This window comes from Oikopleura dioica, chromosome 2, assembly GCF_907165135.1.
Source record: "Oikopleura dioica chromosome 2, OKI2018_I68_1.0, whole genome shotgun sequence".
Classification (NCBI taxonomy): Eukaryota; Metazoa; Chordata; class Appendicularia; order Copelata; family Oikopleuridae; genus Oikopleura; species Oikopleura dioica.
The window spans coordinates 3,952,258-3,973,424 of record NC_137292.1 but is presented as its reverse complement, the minus strand read 5'-3'; the positions used below and the strand labels follow the sequence as shown (position 1 = coordinate 3,973,424).

General features: G+C 41.0%; 8 protein-coding genes across 8 annotated transcripts; 3 read left to right on the top strand and 5 right to left on the bottom strand.

The window, feature by feature from the left end:
• Nucleotides 1-1,244: 1,244 nt before the first annotated feature.
• LOC145697722 (uncharacterized) lies at nucleotides 1,245-4,110 on the bottom strand. The gene is made up of 4 exons (XM_081774935.1): nucleotides 3,804-4,110; nucleotides 1,831-3,449; nucleotides 1,472-1,788; nucleotides 1,245-1,404 (listed from the first exon to the last, which is right to left on the bottom strand). The coding sequence occupies exons 1-4, from the start codon at nucleotides 4,108-4,110 to the stop codon at nucleotides 1,260-1,262; spliced, it is 2,388 nt and encodes a 795-aa protein (XP_081631061.1). The 3' UTR covers nucleotides 1,245-1,259.
• A 200-nt stretch (nucleotides 4,111-4,310) lies between these two features.
• On the bottom strand, nucleotides 4,311-5,632 carry LOC145699318 (serum paraoxonase/arylesterase 2-like). The gene is made up of 4 exons (XM_081776584.1): nucleotides 5,366-5,632; nucleotides 5,032-5,321; nucleotides 4,497-4,917; nucleotides 4,311-4,417 (listed from the first exon to the last, which is right to left on the bottom strand). Exons 1-4 carry the CDS (start codon nucleotides 5,622-5,624, stop codon nucleotides 4,335-4,337), a joined length of 1,053 nt encoding a protein of 350 aa, XP_081632710.1. The 5' UTR covers nucleotides 5,625-5,632; the 3' UTR covers nucleotides 4,311-4,334.
• Nucleotides 5,633-9,063: 3,431 nt separating this feature from the next.
• LOC145699532 (uncharacterized) lies at nucleotides 9,064-10,902 on the bottom strand. Its single transcript, XM_081776801.1, has 5 exons — nucleotides 10,796-10,902; nucleotides 10,136-10,351; nucleotides 9,523-9,636; nucleotides 9,315-9,473; nucleotides 9,064-9,271 (listed from the first exon to the last, which is right to left on the bottom strand). The coding sequence occupies exons 1-5, from the start codon at nucleotides 10,863-10,865 to the stop codon at nucleotides 9,129-9,131; spliced, it is 702 nt and encodes a 233-aa protein (XP_081632927.1). The 5' UTR covers nucleotides 10,866-10,902; the 3' UTR covers nucleotides 9,064-9,128.
• Nucleotides 10,903-12,073: 1,171 nt separating this feature from the next.
• Nucleotides 12,074-12,736, top strand: LOC145697720 (uncharacterized). Its single transcript, XM_081774934.1, has 4 exons — nucleotides 12,074-12,092; nucleotides 12,133-12,199; nucleotides 12,259-12,501; nucleotides 12,541-12,736. Exons 1-4 carry the CDS (start codon nucleotides 12,074-12,076, stop codon nucleotides 12,734-12,736), a joined length of 525 nt encoding a protein of 174 aa, XP_081631060.1.
• Nucleotides 12,737-15,063: 2,327 nt separating this feature from the next.
• Nucleotides 15,064-16,892, top strand: LOC145696413 (plasminogen activator inhibitor 1-like). The gene is made up of 5 exons (XM_081773444.1): nucleotides 15,064-15,504; nucleotides 15,577-16,246; nucleotides 16,400-16,524; nucleotides 16,566-16,640; nucleotides 16,684-16,892. The coding sequence occupies exons 1-5, from the start codon at nucleotides 15,436-15,438 to the stop codon at nucleotides 16,825-16,827; spliced, it is 1,083 nt and encodes a 360-aa protein (XP_081629570.1). The 5' UTR covers nucleotides 15,064-15,435; the 3' UTR covers nucleotides 16,828-16,892.
• Nucleotides 16,893-17,151: 259 nt separating this feature from the next.
• LOC145696845 (uncharacterized) lies at nucleotides 17,152-17,997 on the top strand. Its single transcript, XM_081773944.1, has 4 exons — nucleotides 17,152-17,366; nucleotides 17,416-17,563; nucleotides 17,606-17,749; nucleotides 17,790-17,997. The coding sequence occupies exons 1-4, from the start codon at nucleotides 17,203-17,205 to the stop codon at nucleotides 17,976-17,978; spliced, it is 645 nt and encodes a 214-aa protein (XP_081630070.1). The 5' UTR covers nucleotides 17,152-17,202; the 3' UTR covers nucleotides 17,979-17,997.
• A 44-nt stretch (nucleotides 17,998-18,041) lies between these two features.
• LOC145696844 (uncharacterized) lies at nucleotides 18,042-19,149 on the bottom strand. The gene is made up of 6 exons (XM_081773943.1): nucleotides 18,951-19,149; nucleotides 18,683-18,907; nucleotides 18,567-18,636; nucleotides 18,422-18,529; nucleotides 18,253-18,382; nucleotides 18,042-18,212 (listed from the first exon to the last, which is right to left on the bottom strand). The coding sequence occupies exons 1-6, from the start codon at nucleotides 19,093-19,095 to the stop codon at nucleotides 18,087-18,089; spliced, it is 804 nt and encodes a 267-aa protein (XP_081630069.1). The 5' UTR covers nucleotides 19,096-19,149; the 3' UTR covers nucleotides 18,042-18,086.
• Nucleotides 19,150-19,422: 273 nt separating this feature from the next.
• LOC145700160 (GTP cyclohydrolase 1-like) lies at nucleotides 19,423-20,169 on the bottom strand. The gene is made up of 3 exons (XM_081777415.1): nucleotides 19,842-20,169; nucleotides 19,663-19,791; nucleotides 19,423-19,577 (listed from the first exon to the last, which is right to left on the bottom strand). The coding sequence occupies exons 1-3, from the start codon at nucleotides 20,147-20,149 to the stop codon at nucleotides 19,448-19,450; spliced, it is 567 nt and encodes a 188-aa protein (XP_081633541.1). The 5' UTR covers nucleotides 20,150-20,169; the 3' UTR covers nucleotides 19,423-19,447.
• Nucleotides 20,170-21,167: the final 998 nt, after the last annotated feature.

Here is a 21,167-nt window from a genome sequence, read left to right as displayed (position 1 = left end):
TTGGAGTGAGGTTGTGGTAGAGTTTTCTTAGCATTTCTCTTTCTACGAAAACGGGTGGAAAGACATGATTAGAAAATAGAAAGAGAAATGAAAGGCTATTCTTAGTACGACTGAGAGAAACGCCCGCGGGGCACGATATGGAACTTGCTTTGATGATCTGGGGAGAGATATTCGGATGAGGGTGTTTATAGAAAATACAGATGTTCTCCAATTTTCGGTTTGATAAAGAAACAAATAAATTTTTATTGACTGGAAGAATTCTTCATATGAACAGGAAGATCTGCATCTTGATTCAAATAACGCAAGTTACAAGTTTTCCGGCAATAAGGCCGGCGAGAATTTTACCAAGCCCGATCGTTTTCTTCTTCGATAGTTTCTCAACTTTCTCCATCAGTCGGTCTTGTAAATAAAATTTATTAAATAGAAACGTTTATCTAGAATCCATCATAAACGTTAGTTAAATGATATGATAATACGATTATCATAATATTCAAAGATTGAAAGAACAAACTATTTTGAAGCGTGAGCCGAGCGATAGCTTGAGAACTCTCCCGCAATTCTTCGAGTAGATTTGCTAAACAAAGATGTTGCGACTCACAAATAGCGAACTCTTTGTCTTACTGTTCATGAGGGTTAAGTCATCGATCACTTTCTCCAAGAGTTCTGAAATAAATATATAAGTTCCCAATCTTATGAGCTAGAGACTCACCTATTTTCCCGTTCGCAATGTTACTAGTAACATAAGACGATGCTGCAGAAGTGAGAGCAGAGGCGACAAAAATCGCCGTTAAAGAGGGTCCGGTATTGTTGGTTATCTTTGTAAAGTTGTTCGTTACATACATAGATGTTCTTGGCAAAATTTTGAATAATCATTGGATTTCGGTTAATTTCCACTTGATTTTCCTTAAAAGGGAGTAATTCGACCCGCTCTCGAATTCGAAGATCATGCTCACATTCATCAGCGGATAAAAACTCATCCTCATCATCCGAAAAATTTTCATTTGTCATTTTGAAATTCTAAGTGATGTTCAATGCACGAGACTTAATGCACAATAAATAGGGGAGAAAGGAAAATGCAAGGGGCGTTTCCCGATAAAAACACTTTCAAGGTCGTAAACAGGACTGTTTGAACGAGTTCATTTGACCATAAATCAACAAAGGGGTAAAAAACAAAAAAATTGAGCAACATCATCATCATCAGTTTTTTTTTATATAAAAAATCGAAGAAGAATGCATGTTTGCGGACAAATGCTATTTATTTACGCAATACAGTATTCAGAGTCTGCGCAGGGATCATTGTAGAATGGAAGCTGGTCGAGGTCGAACTGACAGTTGCCGAATTCCATGATGTCGAAATCGAATCGCTGATCGAAAGTAGCTTCATCTTCCAATGGATCACTTTTTGTGTTTTCGAATCAAATTCTTATCAATTATCGTGCGTAAAGCCTGAAATTCGAGAGCATTCCTGTAGCGAGAGTTGACGTCGAAAACCTCTAATTCCATGACTGAGGTTCCATCGCCTCCGACAGAGAAAATCAGAGGCAACTCATAACTCGGGACGGCATCCCATCCGTAGCTGACCCAGGAGCGGTGGAATCCTCGAGCGTGGTGCATCGTAGCGATATCTTGCCAGCCAGAATCAGTGAGCTTTCGAATGAGATTGGTGGGGACGGGGCCAGAATTTCGGACTTGATCACCGCCGAGGTGGTAGATGTCTTCTTCGATAGGAGCGTCGGGGTTATCTTCAGTCGGGAGAGAGAGGACAGCAACGAGCTCTGATCCAATAGTCTAGAAAGTCAGGTCATTTAAAAGTCTTTAAAATTCTCTTACTGGGTAAGGCAGGTCATGCGCAAACTTCACCCATTCATTTTCGCCGTTGACTGCTGTCAAGCATTCACAAGTTTTCAAATAGTTCGGAGTCGGGTCTGAAGTGGGTTTGGACCCTTCTCCTCCACAGACGAGAATCATTTTGCAGAATCGATCATTTCTTCCCAAGGCTACTGCGGCAAAATCTCGTCTTCCTTCGATCAGTGGCGGAGCAGCGTCCCATGCGACCATGTGACCATTCGACGCATCAGGATCCTTGTCAACAAAGCCGCGGATATCCCATCTGTAAAGAGCTCGAGAAGCGTGAGATCCATCGATTTGACCGCCGATGAGGAAGTTGTCGGGGAAACAAGCGGTATCAGGTCGACAGGAAATTCCTCGATGTCGTTTCTTACCGACTTCAGTAATGGTTCCCGACTCGCCATTTTGTCGAGGCTGGACGTTTGATGGAATGTGCCACATATCTGGGTCTACTTCTTCTCCTTCTTCGAGGAGATAAGCGGCCAATGGTCGTTCGGCAAGACCTTGGTTATTTCCTTGGTACTCTGAATCGACAAAAGCTCTGACGACCTCTTCTGAGCCAATACCACCAAAGACCAATCTTGAGTAGGCATTGTTCAATCCAGTCTGATTGTAGTAGAAGGGGTTAAAAGTGGCGGAATGAGCTTTCATGGTTGACTTGTAGGCTTGGTTATCAATGACATCTCCGACGAATTCCATGTCATCTTCGTCAACTGCACCAGGACAGAAAACGATTGCATCAGTTGTTTCCTGATAAATGTCGTTTCCGCCAACAAGGAGGACGACTCCAGTTCCAAAGGCCTCCCGGATCTTTGGCATACATCGACCGAAGACGGGATTCCAATCTTCTTCCTCGGGATCACATTCGCGGCAGCACTCATCGTGGTCTCCGATATGCTCTGGGTGGCATTGGGGTCCATCTGGGAAATTGATCCAAATGGGTTCGTATCCATGACGGCAGCTGGTACACTTCCCAACCTCGGGATCAAAGAACTCATCCTTCGGGCATTCCTCGCAAACTCCATCGACGATGACACCGATGCATTTCACGCATTTGACTTGATCGGGATCCCAGTAGTATCCTGGCTCGCACTGGCAGACTCGGTTAGGGCACTTGTCGACTTCCTCTGTTTCCAACTTAGCAAGGAGGGAAAGAAGAGCGTTGTTTCTGTTTTCAAGATCTTCGAGAACATTGTCAAGGGCAGCGAATTGGCCGTCGATTCGAACTTGGACTTTGTTCAATTCAACTTGAAGAGCAAGACAGTTTTTTATGTCCCCTGAGCTTCCAGTAGTGCAGACATCATTGAAAATCTGCTCGATGGAAATTCCAACCTGATCCTTGAGCGGCTCTTCGATGTGGTAGGTCATGTGCTGGTGCGCTCCAGCGAGAGTGGCAAAGCCGTCGTTTGTCTGCATGATGTTTCTCTTTCCATCGTTGGGTCGGGCGTCCTTGTTCTGGACGCTGTTAGCCATGGCAGAAGCACAGGTCTTGGTTGAATCAACATGGCCGCCGAGAGTGTCACAGTCGTGAGTTGCTGTTTGCTTGCAGTCGTTCAGGGGACTTGGGTCGACGCGAAGATCATCGTCAAAGATGTAGTCCGCTTTTGAAAAGGTTCTGAGGGACACGTTTCGAAAGAAAGAGGAAATGAATATGGAATAAGAAATCTTATCAGCGGGTCACTTGAAAACTTAAATTCGCGAGAATTAAAAAGGTCGCCGAATTTGAAAATTTTTTCTTTTCAAATTCAGCGTGAAATGCTCATTGACCGAAAAAATCAAAAAATGAACTTTTTTCTTTTTTATATATTTTACATAAACGATGTTCTTTCATCGCCAATCTCGAGAGAAGAAGGACAAACTGAAATCAAGGAAGAAACCGCTTCGAATAAATGGATCGATCCGTATGTTGGGCTTTACTGCTGAGATACCGGTATTTTATTCTCATGTAAATAAACCCTTTCCTGAGAAGAGTTCGATCTGTTCCTCGAAAGTCATAGCGGTGCAAGTGCATCCTTGTTCATTTTGACCAGCGCATCCGTTGGGAGCGAATTTGTCCCCGCATTCAATTAGTGGAACTCGGTATTCTTTTTTGCCAGGATCTGGGCAAACGAAGCAACAATCAGTGCCCTCCATACAGGCTCCGCCGATATCCGGATCTCCAGCATCATCAGCGCCACAGGTCGATGGAGAGGCGGAAGGATTCCACTTTGCCGGCCAAAGATCCGCCCGAGCGAGCGACAAAATTGCCGCTGTGAGCTTCATCGTAATTTTTCTCTGCAACTGCTCTTTTCCCGCAATTCATTCTTGTTGCCGGGCCGACAGATGTAAATTTTCACAAGTTCTTTGCGCAATTTCGAGATACAAAATTTTATCCCGTATTCATCCAATTTAATATTTCTTGCGATAAATGAACTCTTTCCGATTTTGAAGTCAGCAAAAAAGTTTGTTATTATTTTTTTTATTTTACAGCTTTTAATTCAATTTTACTAATCACGTGTGCATACAAGAAGATTGCTGTTTTGGGTTCCAAAAAGTATTTTGTCTTCGAAATGAGCATAACTTGTGACTCCTAAAAACATGGTTTATTCGTAATTATAGGTTTTATATTATTCAATAATTCTAAGCGCTTGTCTAATAAGTTCACATACCCTTAATTAGAGTCGTGGAGATAATCGTCTCCAGTTCATTTTTCTTGTTCAATTTGATCACTTCTACCAAATCATCCCCATTCGATCCCCTCGGCGATCCTGCAAAATAAATATCCTCCCCGTCGTTGAAAATATTGTCAATATTCGCGGGCAACGGAATCGTGTGGGAAAAAACAAAGCCGTTGGATGGATCCAAATGATAAATTGAAGCTCGAAACGCGCGTTTTTCCACGACGATTAGTTCTTTTCGAAACTTGCCGTTTTCGTCGGTCGTTGTTCGGATGGAAAGTCCAGACGGGTAGCCAAGATTGTGCTTGGTTGCCAGCTGGCAGTTGCCTTTGTTACAGTAGCCAAGCGAGCCGAGTCGGATAAATGAGTGGTATTCCAAAAAGCGCAAGAATCGCTGACGAGTCGAAAAGTACTAAAAAAACATGTTCTTCCTGAAGCTTCTAAGTGGAAATGTTACATGTCAAAGCATTTGTCTTGACCTTTTATACGTATTTTCACATGAGTACAAGTAAGGAGCTTTACTTACTTGGTCGTTAACGAAGAAAAAGTCATCCTCAGCAATCATCTCGATATCATTCAGCGAGTAGAATTCCTTCTTCTGCTTGAAAGAGTTGATCCATTTTAGCTGATTCTTCGTGACTGAGTATTCGAATTTCTCGACTTTGTCAAGTCCAAGTCCGTGGTTCGAGATGTAGACTAGGATTCGTCCGTCTCCGGGCTCGTAGACGCGGATTCCATGCGGGTTTAATTTGTAGGGATCGAAGGGGGCCATGATGTCGACTTTTTTGGGATCAAGGTCGTCTGTCGTCAAATCCACTGAAACTTCGTTAATTGTCAATCTCTTATTTCAAAGAACTAACGCATAAAAACCCCTCCATCAGCAGGTGGCGAGTCGAGCGGCGGATATTTCAACCCAGACGTCATGAACGCAAGCCCATCAGAAGAAATCGAAATCGTGTCCGCTCCTTCCATCCTTATCTCTTCACAAGAAAACCCATGAAGCTCCATTTCTCTTTCGTGAAGCGCTCTTTTGAAGCCATAAATTTCAAGTTGGCAATTGACTATAAATGCTAACCAGCAAATTCCGATAAAGCCAAAAAGCTCGAATACTAGGGACATTTTAAAGAAAAATAATGCTTTAACTGATTTACACCTTGTATTGCGCCGCCGGGCGAGTACTCCAGGCGGCGCAGAAAATTCTTGCATGGCCCAATGCCCTTTGAAATGATAAAAAGGGAAGAAATCAAGCCAAAAAAGGAAATTTTCCGAAAATAAATTTAAGACTATGGCGGTTATGAGTCATGATTGCAAGAGATTTCTTCAAACTTACTCAGAAGAGTCATGATTCTAGAGAATATTTTTCGTTCAAGACACACCTGAGAAGGGAGGAAATCTTTGAGTGGCAGATTTCGGAAGTTACTTTTGGTAAAACGCTAAGCATAAGTGAGTAACTGGTATTTTTCACACTACGTTTTACGACTTGGATTTCTATAAATATCACGCCTTCTGGAGATTTTCTCAGAATAAAATTTGAATCCAAAATAGAAAATGAAACTATCATTTTTCTCTCTTCTAGCGTTTGCTTTCTCTGACGGCTTGTACCAAAATCGGATGAACAATGCGCTGAATATTGGTCGACCAGGGTTCTATCGAACGATCCCGAGGATGGGCGAGTTCCGTATCGTTTCTCGACCTTCACGTTCGCGAAGAAGGTCTGCCTTCGCTGCGAAACAGAGGGAAATGCTTCACCAAAGATTTAATCCTTACTAAAAGGCTGGTCTTCTCCTTCATCATGTGACACGACTCATGTTGCATGCGCTAGCCTTTGCTCTCAAACAACTTTTTCCACATTTTTGACGCTCTGAATCTCCAGAACTAATCCTGCTTTAAATTCATATCTCATTTTTAATAAACGTTGAAAAAAAATATAAAAGATTTTTGTTTTATCATTGGAGCACTCAGCTAAAACTAAACCTAACTATGAAAATATGAACTATTATATTTAATTCTTTATTTTATGGTAGAGACACTTTATTGTTGAATATTTAGTCATATATCAAAGAGAAGATTGAGCAGTTGTTGTAGATTCGAATGGAATTAAAGCTTCATTTTTGCGATGATTTTTAAAGCAGAAGTTCACTTATCAAATTATCAAAATAGGACAATTGTTAATTTGAAAGTAATCTAAAGTTTGAACTCTAAATAGTTTGCGAAAAGGTGGCGTGATTTTTTTACGATTTACGGATTCGTTAAAACGACAAATAAAACTGTCTCATGAAGAAACCACATGTCAAGAAGACAAACATAAAAAGCACGCGCTAAAAAAGTCTTGCGCTATTAAAAAGCCGCGCAAACTCGCTGCGGGTGGTCCCTAAAGGGTATTTCTTTTGGTAAAATATTCACACTAGTTTTTGATTATTGCATGTTGTTGTTAAAAATCTTAGTTTTCAATTCGATTATCGCGTTGTGTTTCCATCTTTTTTTCTTTGCTAATCTTTTTCGCCGCTGAAATAAGGCCGATTTTCGGTAAAACGACCTGAAGCAAACAGAGTCCGCAAATAACTGCAAAGCCGATTGAAACTGGTGAAAAATCGGCATCGGCGAGGCTATCTGAGTCGCCGAGAATTAGTCGAAAGAGTGGGTCCATTAACCACATGGTGACGAGTGTAGGAGCGGTGAGAAGTCCATATAGAGGACCGAAATGCTCAGCGGGAAACATGTAGAACAAGAACTAGGATCGAATAAAAAAAGAGCGGAGAAATAAGCTTTACCATATTAGGGGCGGCGTAAACAATCGTCTTCGCTATCGAAAAGATGACAATAAGCGCATATGCATTAGCATTATCATCCAAATCTATCGCCTATAAATAGAAATAAGGATATTGCTATCTTTTAAAATGCGCACTCGATAAGTCATTTGTGCAGAACAAACCGCGCAAGAAACAGAAGAATAGACCATTATAATCGTTAACGAAATCATATCTGCATTCAGAAATCCGTTTTTTCTTATTTTGCTTGCAATCCAGCTAAAAAGTTCAGGTAGAGCAGCAAAGACTGGAGATGCAAAAAGCAAGAATCCATAGATTTCGAGAAGGTGGCCGACGTGAGAGTCTATCTGTTCCGAAGAGGAGCCCGGAACCTTTGCGTACGACCATTCCATCCAAGGATAGATCCATCCTTCAAGGCATAAATGATGAATCAAATGAAAGAAGTGTCATCTTTTACCTTGAATAGCTTTAACTCGAGTATTATATATCACGTAAACGACCAAAAAAGCCAAAAAACTTGGACGCATGAAACTTTTTTTCAGAGGAATTTTCGGCTTGCATTGTTTTTCCTCTTCCTTTTCTTCCGATTTTCGATTTTTAATCGAAGCTTTCATGGTTTCTTTGCAAAATTTTGATGCAATCGTTGAGTTAAAAAGTTCCGATTGTGCCCATTCTTTGTCCGGGAGTCCGGAAGGCATCATAAAGATAGTTCGAAAATGAATAATTATCGAAGAAATTGCCAAAAATGCAAGCATTGTTGAAAGATCTTTGAAGGATAGAGCTGTTTTAAGAATTATGGCGTCGACAAAATCGATCCTTTCCGAATGTATTTGTCAATTTGCTGGTCATCAAAAATGTCGCACTAGAAGCATCCAGAGTACCCGAAAAGATAATAATCGACACTCCCGCGTACTTTCCCATAAAAGAAGCGCCTATATTATTAAGCACTAGAAGAGCGATTCCTGACCAGCCCAAAAATGTAAGCCCAGGAAATATCAGGAGCTCATTCACGCTGTAGAGAGCCATCATCATATAACCTTAAAATGTTTTGATAAGAATATTTTCTACCCACTTTACCTAGAGTCGTTATGGAACAATAAATCATTCTGGTCCAGAACATTCCAAGCTTGTCGAGAATGAATCCGACGCAAACAGCGCCAGCCATGCTGAAGACCGTTGCAACAGTGAAAAGAGTATTGTATAATTTCAATGCGTCGTTGCATAGAGTTTTCTCTGGACCCCAAACATCGCCGGTTTGGTTGGCACATTCGATTTCGTAGAAAACTCCTTGAGCTTTGAGCTCGTATTCGATGAAAGGAAAGCCGAAAGCAACTCCTGAAATTTTGAAAGAATCATTGAATAGACTTGTTTGAAGACCAAGAAAGTGCCTGAGGTAAGCACTAAGATCATTTTCATTACCTGAAAAAGAAAGAGCTCGACAAGTGCTAAAAGAAACCAAGATAATCTCTTTAATCCTTGAATAGTGTTACAATCATATTCTCAAATACTCTCACTCATTTATATAAGCCAAAAATATAAAAGATTTCTGGAAACTTCGATTAATCTGCAACCTTTCCTAAGATACTCATTTTTAGAAATGACGGTTCACAGCTCAAAATTTTTACCGAGCTTCGCCATTAATAAAATTTACTGCTGAATCAGCACATATTTTTGTTTGATTGCGTTAACCTCAACAAGTGAGGTCGGCGGACCTGATGATAGCATGACCTTTTCCACCAGCCGAAAGTTTCGGCCCGAAACAGAAATAGGATCAGTGTTATATCTTTTATTTCAAATTTACAGAATAATATTTGGCAAATTATTTTCCCCAGTTTTGCTTCGGCAAACCAGTAAATCAGCAAGTTCCATAATCGACGATTCTATTATCGCAACATTCTTTCATCGTCGTCATCGGCTTCCTGTTCGGGTAACGTCCGCAGCAAGAATCGTGCTTTTCTTTCTTTTCCCCAACATCTTCGCATTGGTCACCGCTGAAACCTTGAAACAATTTTGAAGATGAGCTCTTTTGTCGGAAACTAACCGTTCGCGTGTTGAAACTGATCTTTCAGGCAAAATTCAGTTTCTCCATTTTTACATCTTCTATAATTTTCAAGAATTTTTTCGGCAAACATTTTGTCGCATCGGCAAACATCAAGAGGGCAGTTGTCCAGATGATTGTCGCTGTCATTTTCGGGGTCGACTAGAATTCAAAATAAGCTTTTGGGCTGACCCAGGGGCTTTGAACTTACGACATGTGTATTCGCCATCAGCAGTGACTTCGGCAGTGTACTCCATTACTGTCGCGGCGTATGTTCCATTGTGATCGTAGTCGATGTTGATGCACTTGTAGCAAGCATAGAGGTCTGAAAAAGCGCGTCAAAACGTGGGGAAAATGCGCGGAAAATTGGCAACAGCTGATGGTTTTTACGCGGACTTTGGATTTTGTTTCAAATTTTTTTAAATGGAACTTCTAAGACAGCTGAGATGTAATCCTTTTCTTTAAACCGTATATAGATCGTGTTCTTTCCGGTGGAAAAATAAGTCGACCGCTTAAAAGATCAAAAACGAATCCAGGAGATTACTGTTGGGTTCAGTTAAAATGAGTATATTTGACTTAGGGGATCAATCTAAGCTGGACTTTCATTACTATCGACAATGTGAAATCGGAACAAGTTCACTTTGAAGTCAATTTATCAGTTTATCAGCCAATCAGAAGGCAGTATTTTCTGCGTCAACCAATCAAAGACAAGCTTTACCCCCTTGTTTACGCAAACCCAAGTTTATGGCTCGTGGAATTGTCTAATAGATACCCTTATTTCTCGAACAGATGCCCTTATTATCATTTTTTGTGAACTAACTTACCCATGCAAAGACTCTCATGCTTGTCATAATTGATATCCGATGCATCAACACCCGGCAGGTGCCCTCCTCCTTGGACGAGTTTGTTGCAGTAGCAGCCGTACTCCATGAACGCGTCGGTCCAACTATCCGCCGTGAAGCTGCTCGACCCGAGTTGCTTGTTGAACATGTCAGCCGCCAAGGATTCCATTTGCCGCGTTGTCCGCGTGTTTGAGCGTACTAAGAAAAAAGTGAGGATTACACAACTCTTGCTGGGATTGGGGTAATAAACAGTTTATGATCATCTTTCTTTGAGAAGAAAGATATCAAGGGCTTATCAATCGAAAGGATAATATAGCGGTCACGAGGGAGTTCTTCTGAAACGAACGGATAATAAGAGAAACCGTTAATAGAATCATCGGAGAAGTCATTTCTGGCAGCTTAATTTGAAGTACCCGGTAGACTCCCTATGAGTACCTCATTTAGTAGAATTATCTATTGCTCGCTACACACAGTGATAAATTTTGTGAATCTTTTACCGAGTCCGATATCGGATTTTGAAAATTTATAAACAAAACAACTGGAAAGAGTATTACGGTTTTCCGTTCTTTTTATCTTAATAATTATCCCTGAGTTTTTAGTGATCAACAATACTTTTTGAATGTAAAAAGAAGTGTATTTTACCTCTAATATCAGCACCTCCATTCAATTTGAGCCCTTCAGCCAACGAAAAAATAAGAAAAGTTGCTTTCATTGTGAAAGTTTGTAAGGAAGACTCTATCTCAAACTGATGTACCAGTTTCAGTACTTTTCAGTTGATCCGGTTTCATTTATAAATGAGTCCGGAATACTCAGAGGGCGCGCGAGAGGGCGCGCGGCGCACTATTCGCGCAATCTGCGGTCACGGGGTTTTTCTTCTTGTTTAATTAATTTTCACAAATTCTGTTGAATTTCAGGTACACTTCTAACTTACAAACTTGATTTAAGTATAATCAAAACAAACAAGTCTTAGACAGAATTTCTTCCAAGAAGATTTTTATTCTTTGCCACAATGATTTTGACAAAATTTCGATTTATCTTTAAGACACCCTTAGTTTCGAGGTAGTCTATATTTGATTGATTATGTGAATGTCACGATGAATATTCGACAAGAAAATTTACTGTACATTCGCGTATCTACGTTAAAATTTAATTTTTTTGAGAAATGTTAACCCGAGCTGAACCCCTCCCAAATATATTTGTAATAGGGATTAATTCTGTTTTGAATTTCAGTGAGACTGGTTTTCGTTGTTCAAAACTGGTATTAATTCTCTGATTTTTGAAAAGCACGAACCGCAAGTTGAGACCTTTTCGCATGATCCTACCCGCTGCGAGCTGCACCTTGTCTATCAGACTGGTTTCAGGTGCATTGGACTCTCTTGAGGTTTCTTTTTCTGCAAAAATCGATTGATAACGCGAAGTTCAAGATGACCTGGTTTCTTGAGTTTCTTCTAAAATTCTTGATTCGCCTTATTTTCTTTTCAATCATCGTTATCGAATTTTTTCAAGCAGCGGAATTTTCAAAATGTGGAAAATTCGCCGCGTAAACAAATTTTTCAACGCTCAAATTTCGAATTCATGCACGAGGAAAATTCAATATGAAGAACTTTTATTCAGAGCGTGGTTTTGTTAATTTGAAACAATTCCATGTTGACGTGGCCGCGTTTCAAAAATCCCATTTTTTCGGGGAACAGAGTTGATTCAATTATTTAACGAAAAATCACTAGAAAAAAAAAAGATTTTTTCTATTGAGGTCATCAAAAATAACCTTCAAATCACGAACTTGATGGGTGGTCATCACAAATTGATGAAAACTAGTGACGCTGATTTCTATCAGGCGGTTCGTGGTGACTCGGAACATTTACCGGCGATTTCTATTTTTCGAATTCTGATCAGTCTGATTTTTCGACAACAGAGAAAAGGATGAGGCTCTTTTCCATCGGTATTATTATTTTTTTTTATTGAGAGATAATATATTTAAGGCTCTTTGGGACTGGCTTATGCTCAGATTACTTGTCCTCCTTGGCAAGAAACTTGGGATAGGACTCGGCTCAACAAATAAGCAAAAACTCTTGTTATGCTTGACTTAATCATTGAACCGTCAAAAGAGCTGTGATCAAATTGACACAAGAAGCAATCGATGCTGGAAACGATGGTTGCACCGCTGGCGGTCACGATGGTCAGCTTTACTCAAAGTGCTGGATCTCCTGCGATGATGGATACGATATGATTATCAAGGAAGAAGATCCCGTAGCGGCAGAAGGTCACCTTGAAGAGTACAAAAACCAAAAAAACGTCATCGAGATTAGATGCAAGCAAAGTGGCAATTGGAAGCCAGTCAACCCTTTCTAGTAGAGTTTTTATGAGAACAGTCTTTTATTATAGTTTAGTTGTGCTCCAGCATGCCAAAGAATGTACAAAAACAATCAGTTTTTCGCTCGAAGCACGATTTATCAATGGGACGACGGATTTATTCTCAGAGTCAGAATCGAGCCTGGAATGGATTTAGACGAATGGATCAGGGCTTTAGAATTTTTTGGCGATACAGCTTCTCTTACGCCTTCTATCTTAAAAAATAAAGCCTAAAAGTAGACTGCTGTCCTCTGGTTTGCTGAAGATCCTCCAGCATCTCTCGCAATCGAGTCCTGGGAAACAAACGTTACGACTTCCGAGACTCAACGAATTTCAACGTATACTTCCTCTGATACCGTTTTGGCTGGTGAGCGAAAGAAATTCATCGTCAAAATGACCGGAGCTACGTATGATTCTCTGCCGAATATCCAGGTCCGATACATTCCCGGTATCCATAAGGATCTTTCCTGCATTTTTGATGAAGAATTTGGAACGACAACAACTAGCACCACATCAACAACGACGACAACGACAACTGCAACGACAACAACACTTTCAACGACATCGAGTTCGACAACAACGACCTCGGGGGCAAGCCTGTGCGAGCGAAATAAGGATCCAGAATGCACAGCTTTGACAACAAATCAAATCTTCTTTGAAAACTCTTGGACTTGCCGAAACTGCTTCCGGATTCGCGCAAATTACAGGAAGGGTTCAAATTTTTTATGAGTTGTCTTTTCAATGAGTCTATCTTGAACCTGAAAAAGTTTGAATGGCCTGAACTGGTCTGATCGAGATTTCCTCGTGATCGAATTCGATGTTCGAGTTTCATGGGTCTCCTTGGGTCATCCGATTGAGCAAGTCGAGAGCCTCGACAATGAGACGGGCTATCTTTGGAGAGTTCTATTCAAAAAAGATGCGAATTTCGTGAGCGGAATGATGTTCGATGCAAATCTGATGACACTCGTTGGAGGTGTCAATGTTGATGACGACTGGATTTTGAAGAGCATGTTGTCCTGTCCATGCACGAATACAGAGTACTAGCGCAAATCAGTTCGATTCACCGGTGTTTGATGAAATAAATTTTGTTCAAAGAAATTTCTTTTTTTTTCTGGATAGAATTTTTTCGCATATTTCTTGTAAACGAGATGATTTCAATCAGAGAACTCGCGATGGTTATAATCCGGAAGTTTTGATTGAGCTCATCTCGGCTGAGAGTTCTAGTGGATAATTTGATTTGATTGATAACCAAGCAGGTTTTCTTAAAACAACATCTAACTGTCTAACGAGCCTGCGGGAAATCTAAGTCGGTCAAAATAAGTCCAAGACTAAGACTTGTATGATCACTGTCTGAGCGCCTTCATCCTTGGCCAGGAAAGGAGAAACCGATTCTCGCACCTGGAAAGCTCAGTTATCCTCCCTTGGCAACAGTTTTTCGCTCCGCCTCTTTTTCCTTCAAAATTGAACTTGTTGCACAATTTTTAGAAGTTGGGCGATTTGAGGTGAAGCTTTTTTTATTGCAGCGGATTTTGGTCAGATTTATGGACAGATCAAATTGGTTTGTTTTTGAATACACGTTACATAAACAACAGGGCATTTCTAAGAAACATCAGAGTTGCAAATTTGTTGAGCTGATTAAGCTGAGCTGGTTGAGTGAGCTGAGCGGTCGCTCAGCTCAGCTCAGCTGAGTGATATTCGTAAATGATCTGATCTGCTCAGCTCAACTTAGACAATTATCACTCAGCTCAGCTCAGCTCAGCTCAATTATTTTCAAAAATGATCTGTTCTGATAAGCTCAGCTCAGATAAGTTTCACTGAGCTCAGCTCATCTCAATGATTTCAATACAATTTTACTACTAAAAATTGAGTTTAAAATAGCTCAGTTCAGCTCACCCAGCTCAGCTCAGCTCTAATTAGGGTCTGCCTAGCTCAGCTCAGCTCAATGACCTCTGAAAAAGGGCAGCTCAGCTCAGCTCAGCTCAGTGAGCTCCGAAATATGCCAGCTAAGCTCAGAGAGTTTTTCACGCAGGTCAGCTCAGCGAAAATATGGCAAAATTTGCAATACTGAGATACATAAAAAGCATTTTGATGAAAAAAGGGTATCAATCTTGCCCGCTCAGCATTTAAGGATCTCCCCCGATCTCGTCAAACAGCTCAATTTTTGTTACTGAAAAATAACACGATACTTTTCTGAAACAAAAATCTCGTAATTTTTCTGCGATTAGATAAAGCGCTCTTCGACGTTATAAAATTTTAAAACGTTTGTCTTTGTCTTTGAACTATTACTTGGCTCAAATTGCTCGTTCAAATAAAAAGGCTTAGTGGTAATCTTGGCCAAAAGCACGTTTTGATTATAGACGGCGACAAAACAAACAGTCGGTAATGCTACCGGTAATATTCTAATGAAAAACAGATTAAGTGCTTCGCTCAGAAGAGGACGTTTCTTTTTATGTTAGATATTGCACTTGAGCAGGATTAAAAATATCCACATCTTCGTGGAATGGCGTCAGAAGCGCCTGGAGGCATGGTGACTCTCAAGAAAGGGATTGAGGGGGCTCCTTACGTCTTATTCATCCCCCGTCCCCTTCTGTGCCCGCTTTTCAAATCCCTTGGCAGAAAAAGAGAAAGCTTTAAAAAAGTCCACACGTCTCTCTATTATCTCCGCCAAGCGTCAAATTCAAGAGAAAAAAAAAACAAAAAAATCGGTCAATATGAAAATTTCAAATTTGCTTTTCGCCACTTGCTTCGGCCAAAAATATGAAAAGGACGAACGATCCCGCTTTGGCTACGTCGAAGAGAGTCCCAAAAGATGCGACTTGGATCAGAGCATGGCCCCAGTTATTTCCACATTTTCGCATATTTCTAACATAATTGGTCCGAAATTGGCCCAAGAACTCGCGATGGAGAGCGAGCTCTACTCGTTGTAGAATGTTATGGTTTCCCCTGTGACGATGGTGGTTCAACTCGGATTGTTGCATGAAGGAGCTGATGGACAAACAAAGGTAAGTTTATGCCCAACTCTTCATCGAATAAAATGCTTGATTTGACTAAAAAAAAACGAATTTTCTCTTCAGGCTGAAATCGAAGAAGCCCTGAAACTCCCCGAGTCCGGCATCATCGAAGCCATCGAATACCTCTCCGACCGCTTCCAATGCATCGACAACATCACCATGCGTAATGCTCTCTTCCTCGATTCCAGCTTCCCTGCTACCGCTTACTTTGCCCGCCGAATTCAGTCGACAAAATCGAACGTTTTCAAGGTCGATTTCGCGGAAAGCCCCGAGCTTTCTCGGGCAATCATCAACCAATGGTCAGCTGGACCTGGTCGGGCTGGTTCAACCCTTCCAGAAGGCAGCCTTGACGAATCAACAAGCATGCTTTTCTTGTCCTCAATGGATTTCAACTCCAAATGGGCGGTAAAATTCGATGAGCGAGTTCAAATGGCGCCATTTTATCTCCCCGACGGCTCAAGAACTGCCGTTGAAATGATGCAGACTCAAACAGCTCTACCCTTCATTCTCAACTGCAACGACTACCCCGATTACGAGGACTGCATCAACGATGATTTCGTGCCAACAATGCTTACGTTGCCGATGGAAGACCCGAATATCCAGCTGAATATCATCGTCCCCAACGATCAATTGCCACTTCATGCGATTATGACAATGTCCGGAATGTGGCTCCCGTATTGGCGACACTTGGTCGATGGCAAGTTGGACGAGGTCTTCCTGAAGCTTCCTAAAGGTAATCTCACTTTTCCGTAAAGCACCATAATTTTTACCCCTGAAATTCATGCCCGACTTTTTCCGTATTGACATATTGATAGGAAATCAACAAATTTCATCAAAAATAAACTCCTAAAAAAGCGCGTCAAAGTGACCAATGTCAATAATTAAGTTTCAACAACAACGAAAACCGATCTCACCAAATCCTACTTCGACCTGGGCATGACCACAATTTCGCAGCCACTCATCGCTGATTTTTCAAGAATCACTGATCAACAAGGACTCTCCGTCTCAACTGTAAGATAAACGCAAATAACAATGAAATGATTTTTTCTCAGGTCTTCCAAGAAAACCGATTACGATGGGATATTGAAGGAGCATCAGCTGGACTGCAAATCGGAGCAGTTTTGAAGGTAAATTTTTTCCGAAAATGAACCCCCTTAAAAAATTCTCTAGAACGGAATTGCTCCATCAGCTCGGGGTGGCCGATTCTCCTCCCTCACCGAAGTAACAATCGATAGACCGTTTGTGTTTGCCATTACAGACAGAGCTACAGATACGAATCTCTTCCTCGGAATCATCAACAACCCGAAAGAATAATTTCTATTTATAACTTCGCTTGCATTTTATCTTCCTGCCTGTCCTATATTCAGAAAAGCATGTTTTAACAAATAAATAATCATGAGAATTTCGATTTTTCTTCTATTTTCCCCAAAGGGTCAGATAACGAACAGAACAGAATAAAGACAATTCTGGACAGAATTTGATAAATCACATTCGAAACGGTCAGAGGAGTTTGTACCCTGGAGTTCTGTACTTAGGACCAAGTTCAACGAGTTTATTGAATCTACCAAAAGTTTGCTCAGAAGCTTCTGGAAGCAAATAAACAACCTGAGTTTCCTATAAAATCATGCCGGCCGCTCCTTTTTCTTCACTTGGAGAGAACTCCTGTCATAAAAACTTTCTTTTTGAAAAATGAAGCTTGCCTCTGGACTTCTCGGTTTGACCAGTTTCGCCGCTGCCGGTGCCACCGAACAATGGCTGGTCAATACCTGGTGGGAAAAGGCTGTTGAGGTCTTTCAATTCACAGAGAGCAACTGGGGGGATTTCTCATCTGCTGTGAATGCTCAGCCACAAAGGTAAGAACTATTCTTATCAAAGAATGGACAGAATCAATCTGATATTTAGCTTCTTCGAGCCAGCCTGGAATTTCTGCAACGAGAACGGCGATGATGTCATCTCCATCCCGGAATTCAAGAGCTGTGGTAAGCGAATCTCCGAATACTTGGGCACCTCCAACTCTGGATTCGACCAAGGCGCTGGCATCGTCGCTAAGGTGCGTTTATTTCCCTTTTTCTTTCCTTTCTATCCGCTTTAGTACTGGTACTACGTCGATCAAGACGAGAGCAATGATCTCTCCTGGGACGAGTGGCGATACGCTCAATCTGCTTTTGCTGCGATCGACTCCCTTGTCGTTTTGGAAGCTTTCGACGCTGATGAAAATGGACTGATGGACAGCGCTGTATGTAGCATTAATTTCTTCTCCCTTTATTTTTTTCCAGGAACTCCGAGCCTGGCGATTGGCGATGCAGGAGATGCTCTCCGAGTACGGCTGGCAGCCAAACGCTGAGCATGTTGCTGCTGTCACCGCCGCCTGGGCCCAATCTCAGACCGACGACGATCCGTTCTCTGCTTCCATGGTCGAGCTTGCTCGATTCACTATGCTCATGTGGAACGCTTTCCTTCAATAAATTCCTATGAAAACCATAATTTCATCTCTCATTGATTCAATTATACAGAAATTTTATGCCCGGTCGAATGTTGAACTTTATTGAAAGAAAAAGAAAGTGGAAAAGAGTTCAAAAATCGAATTCGGAGACATAAACGAGTATCTCAATGAGCTCCACTCGCATTGTTTTGCTGATCCCTCGGTAGAGTTTGCTGCCGGTGTATTTCAGCTTTATTCGCCTTGAAACTCCCGGGCCCTGAATATAAATTGCCCCCAGAATTCCGCTCAGTTCATACCTCGAAAGCTGGTTTACCAAGAAAGTGAATCTCCGCCCGACCGACTCTCTCACTTCTTTGTTTGATGAAAATCGCTGCGGAATCATATGCTTGGTTTCCATCTCGATCAACAACTTCCAAAATTTCGTAGCTACAAATGCTCGGAAAAAATCAACGAGAAAAACTCTACCTGTATCTTGATCCCCGACCAAATGTTTCAGAGGATTCAACTCGAGCAACCAGTTGGTCTCGCGGAGAAGGATAGTTGAGAAGTTCCCCTGATTGTTGTCGAATTCGCCTGAAAATGGAGAATTTAAAATAAGAAAGAAACATACCAAAATTGACAGAAAAATTCGTCAGTGCAATTTTTGCCCGTTCCTTGTATCTGCTCGCATCCTGCAGGATCTTAAAAGGAAAAAAACAGTTGGAGGCAAAAAGAGAGGTTTCTCACATGAATTTCGAGAGTAAGAAATAAGCCTGAAATCATCAGGGCACTCTAGTTCAGGTAGGCATTCGCTTCGGCCATGAAGATTCAAGCAGTTGGAACTTTTTTCGCCACAAGGAGAGCGGCCAAAACATTCATTTTCGTCATGGCAAGTGTCTTGAAACTGCCAATATCCGGGTGGACAAATGCATCGAGCTCCGATTTCCGTTTCTTCGCATTTCCATTGGCAGACTAGAAAATCAAAGTAGGAAGTATTTCGGAGTGTACTTTTTACCTTGACCATTTTTCTCGCATTTGGTCATTTTCTCGCAATTTCCAAAAGGCCCTTTTTTAAATCCATCAAGACACTCATCCTTCTGGCTTCTTTCTTGTGTCTCTGCTTTGGTTAAACTTATCAAAATGCTTAGAAAAATAATCATTTGTTGGTCAATGAATTTTTATCTATTCTGAAAGAGTTGTTTTTGATTTTTTGATTTATTTGCTGTCTGGAAGTACTTTTTGTGTTTTTGTGCCAAGTTGTAAATATGTGAAAAGTGCTTTCCGGTCATCGCTTCCGCCAGGATCTCAGAACAGCCGCGCCTTCTCACCGTCACGTGATACATCTCAAGTGCTCGAATGGGAGAAGAAAAGTCCAGAAGAGAAAGAAAATGCTGCTTTTTGAAATCATATTTGGTAAATTTATGCTCATTCATCAAGAAAAAAGTTGGTTTTGGTCGATTAATAGACTTTTTTTTCCAGCAAAAGAAAGAAAAAATTGGGAAACAAAAGTGGTTATCTGTGTTTGACAAGTGAAAGAAACTCTTGCCGAGATTTTTGGTCCTCTCTGATGCAGCCGAGCATACAGGACGTCACTGTACTTGAGCCTTCTTTTTCCACGCCGCGCATTGTCATACACATATGCCTTTGAAATGATTGATTTAAATAAATTCTCAATAGATAATTATACAATCGAGCAGGGGTCTGATATAGATATTTTCTTGGCTTACTCGCATTCGATCATGACTGCGACTCCACTAGTATTCAGTGCTTTTTCAAGAGTTTCAGCAATTTGACGAGTCAATCGCTCTTGAACTTGAAGTCTTCGGGCAAAATGGTCGACGATTCTGGCGATTTTGCTGAACACGAAAAAATCAATCAGAATAACAAGTCATAAAAAGTAACTCACCTGAGACCAATAATCTTCCCATTTGGAATGTATCCAACATGCGCTTTTCCGAAAAATGGGACGAGATGATGCTCGCAAAGGCTGTAGAGTCGGATGTCCCGGACAATCACCATTTCATCGTTTTTCTCGGTGAAAATCGCCCCGTTGAGAATGTCGTTTATGTCTTCTTTGTACCCCTTTGTGAAAAAGTCCATCGCTTTTGCCGCTCTCGCCGGGGTTTTCAAGAGCCCTTCTCTTTCTGGATCCTCTCCGATATTTTTGAGGATATTTTTATAAGCACAAACTAGCTCTGGATTTGCTTCGGCCATCGTTGATTTTCAGATGATGAAGTTTAGAGCTTGAGATTTCTGATTTTATATCTCTTTTTCCAGGTTGACGCCTCTAAGTCGATAAAGGGCACACCCGACTTTCCAAAAATGTAAATTATCATCATCGATGGTTCACTCATCATTTTATTAATAGACTTTTATTTGGTTTAATTTTTTTATCAAGCAGTAAACGGAATATTTTCTCCTGAGTTTTCGTTTTCTTCCTCGTCGCCAAAAATAGCCACTAGAAAACCACAAACATAGCAGCAGCACTGACAGCAGCACGCACTTGTCAAAATGATTGCAACCATAATCAAACCATCCTTATAAAAGAATTTAGAGAAATGACCAAACTTTCTTTTCCTTTACCCACGCCATATTTTCGCCGAGGCCGAATAAGCTTTCTTTTCTTGCATCCACTCTTCTGTAGTCTGTAGCATGAATTGAATGAAAAAGCAGAAATAGTCGCAATAGTATTTTGCTGGAATTTCTCATTCTAAATCGATTTTTCAAGTTTTCTTGGTCACGATTCCTCTTTATTCATTCATAGCCTGTGGGTCTTAGAGAAGAAATTTTCTGCAGAGAGTGCAAGAATTAAATTTTGGCGGCAAATTTAAAAGTCTTTATTGATCTTCCAGCAAAATATTTTCCCCCGATTCTTCGTCTCCTTGTCCGCCTTCTTCTTTATTTTCTGCGAGACTTTTCAAAACTCCCTCTGCAAGACTCAGGCAGCCATACCAACAGCATTGCAGACAGCAAGCAAGACTCAGAATACCCACGACAAAGAAAACATCTTCCTATTTATAAAAAAGCGTCAGCAATAAACTTCAACTGTGAATTACCCATCCTTCGAGAGCTCCTGCAAGTTGAATAGCACCTTTTCCACCTCTTCCTCCTCCTCGGCCTCCTTTTGCTTGAACGAAACTGAAGAAGAGGAAAAATGAAATGATCTTGAAAGAATATCTCATTTTTCGTTGATTTTTGTACAAAGACGCGCGGCTTTGCAGGTTTAGCGAGG